Source organism: Montipora foliosa, chromosome 11 (genome assembly GCF_036669935.1).
Source record: "Montipora foliosa isolate CH-2021 chromosome 11, ASM3666993v2, whole genome shotgun sequence".
In the NCBI taxonomy this organism is placed as follows: Eukaryota; Metazoa; Cnidaria; class Anthozoa; order Scleractinia; family Acroporidae; genus Montipora; species Montipora foliosa.
Window position 1 is genome coordinate 32,922,509 of NC_090879.1, and position 7,500 is coordinate 32,930,008.

The 7,500-nt window shown below is 37.5% G+C and overlaps 1 protein-coding gene across 2 annotated transcripts in view; it reads right to left on the reverse strand.

The window, feature by feature from the left end:
- The window catches only part of LOC137975661 (gametogenetin-binding protein 2-like), a 25,941-nt gene that overhangs the window by 15,159 nt on the left and 3,282 nt on the right, over window positions 1-7,500 (reverse strand). For both annotated transcript variants that reach the window (XM_068822813.1, XM_068822814.1), the window contains exons 4-9: window positions 6,390-6,466; window positions 3,669-3,735; window positions 3,532-3,582; window positions 1,701-1,748; window positions 1,385-1,433; window positions 531-592 (exon numbers count right to left, since the gene is read on the reverse strand). In XM_068822813.1, the coding sequence (XP_068678914.1) occupies window positions 531-592; window positions 1,385-1,433; window positions 1,701-1,748; window positions 3,532-3,582; window positions 3,669-3,735; window positions 6,390-6,466 (354 nt within the window). The remainder of the gene's footprint in view (window positions 1-530; window positions 593-1,384; window positions 1,434-1,700; window positions 1,749-3,531; window positions 3,583-3,668; window positions 3,736-6,389; window positions 6,467-7,500) is intronic.

Consider the following 7,500-nt stretch of genomic DNA (forward strand, 5'->3'; position numbering starts at 1 on the left):
ACACCCTAGGACGCCCTCAGCGGATGAGTAAAATCATCAGGCATTAGACAGTCTCACTCCCAGGGGTTAATGGAGGGGTTTTTGATGGCTTAACCCATTGACTCCTGGGGGCTCCCCAATTACGAGTAAATCGTCTGGCGTTAGACAGAGTAAAATACTAAGTCTGGCCGGTCTAGGCCGGTTTAGGTACCAAAGGGTTAACCTGATGACACCTCAAATGCCACAGGACGCCCCTGGGGTTTTTGATGGCTTAACCCATTGACTCCTGGGGGTTCCCCATTTACGAGTAAAATTGTCTGGCATTAGACAGGGTGAAATACTAGGTCTGGCCGGTTTAGGTATCAAAGGGTTCACCCAATGACACCTCAAACCGCCTATGACGCCCCTAGTTGAATCATCTGGCATTAGGCAGAGTAGAATCTGTTAAGTCTCAGTCTCCCAGAGGTCAATGGGTTAAGACAAACTGTTGGCTAAAGCTTGCTCCTGTGCAAATTTCACAATGATACAATGTATACATTTTTCAGATTTACCTGTGCTTTCTCAGGTAATTCTCTAGTGTGTCCAAAAGAGCATCCGAATCTATTAGCACCACCTATATGGAAGACACAAAGCAACGTTAAGGCCCAAATACAATATTTGTTCTTCAAACTTCTTTATTCAATTTATATAATTACTACATACAGTTACTGTACTTGGTTTTCCTTTGGTGGTGAATGTCATACATAAGGTTACAAATCAAGTGTGTGCTGAGCAGAAGATAATCACAACAATGAGGACTTGTGCTCTTTGTGAACACTGTGTGGTTAAGGCCTACATGGTTTACCTGTAAGGATTACTTGTACAAAATCTAACCATTTAAAGATGTCATTACAAAGGAAGCACCTTCTCAGTAATTTCAAGATCTTCAGTGTTCTTGCTGCCATGAAGCCACTACTGCCTCACGGTAGCAAATAAATCAAGTGATGAATGGTTTGTAAAGAAAACTAAAGCTGCATTGCAAGATGAGTGAAACAAACTGTTGGGTATCAAAAGAATAGATAGAATAAAATTGTCCACAGTGTTGAGATTTCGAAGAGTACTTTTTGAGCATGAGCCCTTTGTCAGAGTGAAACCACATGGACTGGATTTGCTCCACCACACAGCTTACTACCGGTAACACACGGATTGACAGCTTTCAAACCTCAACAGGATGATCAATTTACACATACATTGTATCAACCAGTTTGAAACCAAAATTTCTCTGCCAGATAGTCTGCTGTGAAACCAGCAGAGGGGTAAATTTGCTCAGGTTTGTAGTTGCAAATAGCATCTTACATGTATGTGGCTAGGGTGGTTGAATTGGCTTATTTTTCACAATATTTTCTTATACTTCATCTCACCATACCTCATCTCGGCATTCTTGGGATAATAAATCCCATACATCTATCCAGCTTCTGAAGAACAGCAACATCAATGTATCAGTGAGAAAGAAGTGACAGTCACTCTATTAACATTTATTAAGAAGCTTACATGTACTATATATAGCTGAAAATAGGTGCTCTAATATTTTGTGGACATGGCATATTAAACCGCAAAAAACAATGGAGATACAGTCAAATAATGAAGAAGGAAAATCAAAGTACCAAAGAAAACAATGCTAAGCACTGGCTTTAACACGTCAACTGTTGAAAGTACACATACTTTTTAATTAAGAGACGTACCCTGATGGTCTTGATTTGTGAGTTTCAAGTGAATGAAGAGGGCATCTCCTATAGAATTAAACAAAAACATTTAAAAGTATGGTCGCATGTTAAAAAAGCACACCCATAACAATTTTTTACACACTGTACAGGTCTACTAAGCCTTGGGAATATTACATATAAGAACATTTTGACCTTCAATTAAATCAGGGCTGTCAAGAATTTTGAATCAGGTTCTGTTTTCGATCCCACTTGTTATCTTGTGGATTAATTTTTTAAGCGTCTATCCAGTCAAGATCAAAATTAATGACTGTGATGTCAAGGCCAAATCAAGCACAATAACATTACCAGTAAGTCTTGCGTCAGGTTGCCTTGTGGATTTATTAACAAAACCTATATTCAGGTATAGTTGTCATGTTAGATAAGCGTCAAACAGTGTCCCCCAAATGCTGCTCGTCAGGTAATTGTGAAGAACATCTCCCCTCCACCGACAGTCGGCCAACAGTCGGGCGACTGCTGGCGGACACTTGGCCGACACTTGACCGACAGACTACCGACAGGCTACCAACAGGTTAGAGACAGATGGTAAAATAAGAAAAATCAAGAATGGAACTTTCAGAGATTTGGCAAACCATTTTGTTTCTCGAAAAGTTAAGCTTTCATGCACTTTTGCATGAAAACTCTATGTAAAATTTACTCTGAATACTTCAATTTCCTCAAAATACCACTGAAACTAAAAAGACATGAGAACATTCTTGTGCATTGACCAATGAAAACTCTACTTAATTTCCCATCGAAGAGTGATGTTTGGAATTGCTCTATAATGCAATGCGATCCGGATTTGGCATATTGGTATGTCATTTATGTCGGCATAATATAGCTTGTACTGATGTAATACAATCAGTGATCGTTTGCCTCACAATAAAGGTTGCGTGCTTTGAACTTTCCTGTTAATATAAACAGCTTTTGCATTTCCAGCTGCATTTACTCTCAGCTAAAAATAACACTAACCTTTACCGTAATACCTTATCGTTGCAAATAGGAAGCAAAGGCTTAGACTTAAAGGGACAATCCATTTCATGTTGGATGTTGGGCATGCATCTAAACAAGGTACACTTCTGGACATAAATGTAGTAGTAAAGATCAACCTTGACATTATAATAATATCATTATTATTGTACATGTTGCAGTCCTTGATGACAACTCTGCCATTGATCCAAAATGATTGAGTCAATCAACTACAGTATTAGAATTTACCATTGTGAAGGCCAGTTTTCATTAAGTATCTAGATGATATAGTTAATTAACAATTAGACCCGTAGCCCTTATGGGCAACGGGTTTAATTGTTTTAGTATTACCCAACTAGTCGGACAGAAAAGGCAATAACAAAGCTAGCAAATACAAGTTAAAGAAATATTTATTTGGGAATAAAACAAAAGAAAGCGTCATACTTTTCGCTACTCAAGGACTATTACTAATAGTCCTCTAGTGGCATAGCCAACCAAAATGCCGGATTTGCATTAATCCACTAGTTGGGTGATACTAATTAACAATTAGACCCGTGGCCCTTGAGGGCGAAGGGTTCAATTGTTTTAGTATCACCCAACTAGTCAGACAGAAAAGGCATTAGAATTAAGTTAGCAAATGCAATTTGAAGAAACATTTATTTGGGAATAAAACAAAAGAAAGCGTCACACATTTCACTAGTCAAGGACTATTACTAATAGTCCTCTAGTAGCGTAGCCAATCAAAATGCAGGATTTGCATTAGTCTACTAGTTGGGTGATACTAATTACTGATAGACACTGATCAATGCAAAGGTCAACCATTTTAAATCTTGACATTCTGTACCTGTTACGTCTACATGAGGGAATGGCTTCTACCATTTCGCTGAGTCTGGATCTAGAAAGAAAAGCACCCGAAACTTTAAGCAATCAGCACGTCTAGTAAAATTAATGAGCACCATCAGTCCTTGCAGGACGACTTACCCATGAATATAAAAAAGAGCATACACAAGTTTCGGATCTTGCAAGAAGGGGTCTTCAATAGTCAGAACTATAGAAAAGAAACAGTCATGTTTAGAATAACAAGGGTTTAAATAAAAATTTGAAGTTGGCTGTTGGTTTGAGTCAAGGAACAGACTGATGTCATTGTCAAAATAAATTTTAATCGGAGGTTAATAAGAAAATCTACTGTAAGTTAAAGCTTACAGTGTATAGTACATTACCATGCTGAGACAAAAAATTTACTTAGACCGCCAGGTGATCCTTAAAGGGGACGGAGCCCACACTCCAACAAAAAAATTAAAACCACAGAAAAATTAAAAAATGTTTAAAATAACATTTGTGGGGACGTTCTTCAAAGAAATCAATTTTCAAGTTTACCCATCCCAACTAATTTTTTAAATACGAAATGCTATTATACAAAGTTCGAGCATTCTGATTTGAAGTTATTCTTTAGTAGGAGTATTAAAAGGTTCCACTTGGGCCAGGAAGAACCGGCTAGTACAATGGCTCTCTCAATTGGTGTACTCAAAAAATGATAGTCACAAGAAAATGTACAGAAACATCAAAGTATAATCCTAAACACACTATCCTATACCAGTTCAAGGAAACTAGAGGTTGTAAAGAACTGAGTGAACTGTTCCATTTGCAGCTGATTTACTGTAGGTGTCTGTTTTGCCATATTATAGCTGAGAAAGGGCAGCATAATCAGAAACTCCAATCCTCTTAACGGGAAATTATTGTATTCATTTGGTGAAAACAAAAGAAGCTTTTACAGGCTGAAACTGGTGGAAAAGTGGCACCTCGCTACTTGCAAAGAGAAGCATACTTGAAACTAATAAACGAAAGGGAGAAGTGATCCTCACACTAATCTGCGCAATTTAAGCCATATGCAGCCCGTTTTAGGAATGCTTTCTTGTATTTTTTTTTTTTCGCTTGTTCACAGGACTTGAAATTGTGACCAATACAGTTGCATTTGGGACTAAAATTTAATTTTTCCCTTCAATGCAACTAAAATATCAGACTGGAGAAGTCACATATTTGAGACCTCTTTTCACCTTCACTCTTTTGGAACAAAAAGGTTAGCAATTGTGACTTTGCTACTACTTTGCTAAAATAAATAAAGAAATGACAAGATTATTTTCTTTCTCACCATGAATTTTCTTTCAATCTGAAGATAGCTTAATAGCAGCATAATTTAGTTGCGATATTACAAGCGCAGCTCCATTCCTTCACCATTTTCAGCAGTTTCTTTACACACAAGTATTGCAGACTCATATCTGCTGACAATACAATGCAGTGCAACGATTTTGCAACTACAATTTGCGAAATTGCAACTAAATTTTTGTATCTTGTTGCAAAATTGGGACTGGATATTTCATTGATTTCAAGCCCTGATTCACTGGTACTAAAGTACTAACTAAACCCAAACTCTTGCAACCAGGGACCAAATTAAAAATAGCCGAACAATGGGGAATAATTAGCGTACTAAAGTTGTAGAGACTCTAAAATGGCAAAATGAGGAAAATGCCCTCCTATTTTGTGCATGGTATAATTTACACGCAATGCTATTGTCTCTTATAGAAAAGACTGAGAAATTCAGGTGGCTTCACCCGGATTTGAACCCATGCTCTGTGATGCTGATGGGTTGCTCTACCAACTGAGTTACTGTATGAAGCGACTCAGTTGGGAGCAGGCCAATTTGTCAACTGAGCCTTAACTTTGGTTCTTCTGGATACAAAAGCAGGATTAGTGATCATTGTTTAAAAGTTTTGTTTTGATCGCCATGAGAGACATCACCATTGACAACACATTTCCTCAGTTCACTGTCACCAAAAGGTCACGAAAAGCTTTCTATAAAAATTTCATAAATTACTGACTCCAGTTTTAGAGAAAAATACATTTGTACGTGTACATAGATACAGTCGAACCTCGATTATCGGGACTTGTTGGGACTAGACAAAATAGTCTGGATAATCGGGGGTCCGGATAATCGAGAATATGAATATTAATGAGGAACAAAAACTGATTAAATTAAGAAAGCGATATTTAATCGTAAAACAAAACATTTACAAATCGTTTGGAAAACAAGATGGTCTACATCTTCACTGTCCGATGTGAATCGTCATGATCTTTTCCTTGCTCTTGCAGATATCAGATATCTGCCATTTACTAACGCCATATTCAGCTGACAAATTGGTTCCTTTTTCTTCTTTCTCTAATCACAAAATTATAGCCTGTTTATCTTTTACCGAAAGAATAGATCCCTTCCGCTTCCAGGACATGATGATCGTGAGGTAGTGTAGCTTGTTCGCGGAATGAGCCAATAGAGGGTGAAATTTCACTTAGCAACAAAGCAACTCTAAGCCAATCAGAACTCATTCAAAAGTTGTTCATTAGTTACGACGTGTGCGAGCGCTGCTTTATTTTGCTTTTTGAAAGCGAAACAAACTCTCCTTTACTCCACATTTCAACGCTGTAGTTTTAAAAGTAATATGGCTACGGATCTTGATCATGACTACTAATTATTCATGACACAATTGGGACCAGAGAAAAAGTCCGGATAATCGAGAAATCCGGATAATCGAGATTCGACTGTACCGCTATTTCCTGTTTGCACAGCTTGAAGTTGGTTAAGCCAAAGAACAGTCCCTCTTTGGTCGCAACATTAAAATATTAAGAATAAAATAAAAAAAGTTTAATCACCTCCCCTGTTGGTTATCTTTAACGGTTCCAATGCGGGTTGTCCTGAGTTAACCAGCTGATTGTACAAGCGTTCAACACTGCACAAGGAAAATCAAAATTAATTCTAAGGACACAATACGTTAGCAAAACAACCACCGTCCACTCTAATTTTCGAAAACCTCTGTTTTTGTGGACCTATGCTTCGGAAACATCCATTTTCAATCGCTTGAGTGTGGATGGTCATTATAACAGAGGTAATCGAAAACACGTTATTGTGGACAGGGCCTAAATCTCATGTCATTGGAGCTTGAGCATCCCATAGTTCTAAGAGTGTGCCTGTGATTTTTTTGTAGAAGTCTGGGTCTAAGTTTTAGCATTTTCAAAATGGAGACTTTGATTTCCATTGCCAGCTACATGTGAATTTTCCTATCTGACAACTCTTTGTAAAAGCCACAGATATTCAAAACACAGGAAAATGCTCAACTCCGGCAAATTAACTATAATTATTAACTTGACACTACTATTAGACATTGGCCACAGAAAACCATCGGGCGCTGCTTATGTAATAAATTTTCTACCTTTGGCTGGGTTGTCTGTTGTTTTTTCTTCGGGCAACCAATCTTTTCATTTTACCAAAAACTAGTCGCCCGGTAAACTTTCTGGTCGTAAGTTGACCTTTTATGGTCTCAAAGAAGCTCCAAAAATCGCCTTCAACTTATATGTGGGTCAAAGATTTAGAGCCAAGTTCCAGCTAAATAATTTATTCAAAATTAACATAATAATGTTGTCTTGGGCATAACGAACGTAGTGGACAAAGGACTTCAAAATGAATGTGAGCAATTCCAGTTGAAATGAAAAAGGATTTGTCCAACTCTAAATGTTGAGGATACTCACTAGCAAAAATATGAAATAGACAATGGAAATTTTCATTTACCAAAGGTTGAAAGCTCAAATAGGCATTTCTGTTTCTTCAAATAAAACACAATCATTCAATTACTTAGTAACCTGGCACAACACTTCACGTTTGCGTGCAAGCATCATCACGCGCGTTGCCTGAAAATGCTGGTTGGTAATGATTATTTTTTATTCTTTATACAAACCTGGCTTATTTAAATGCTTTTGAAAACTTCGT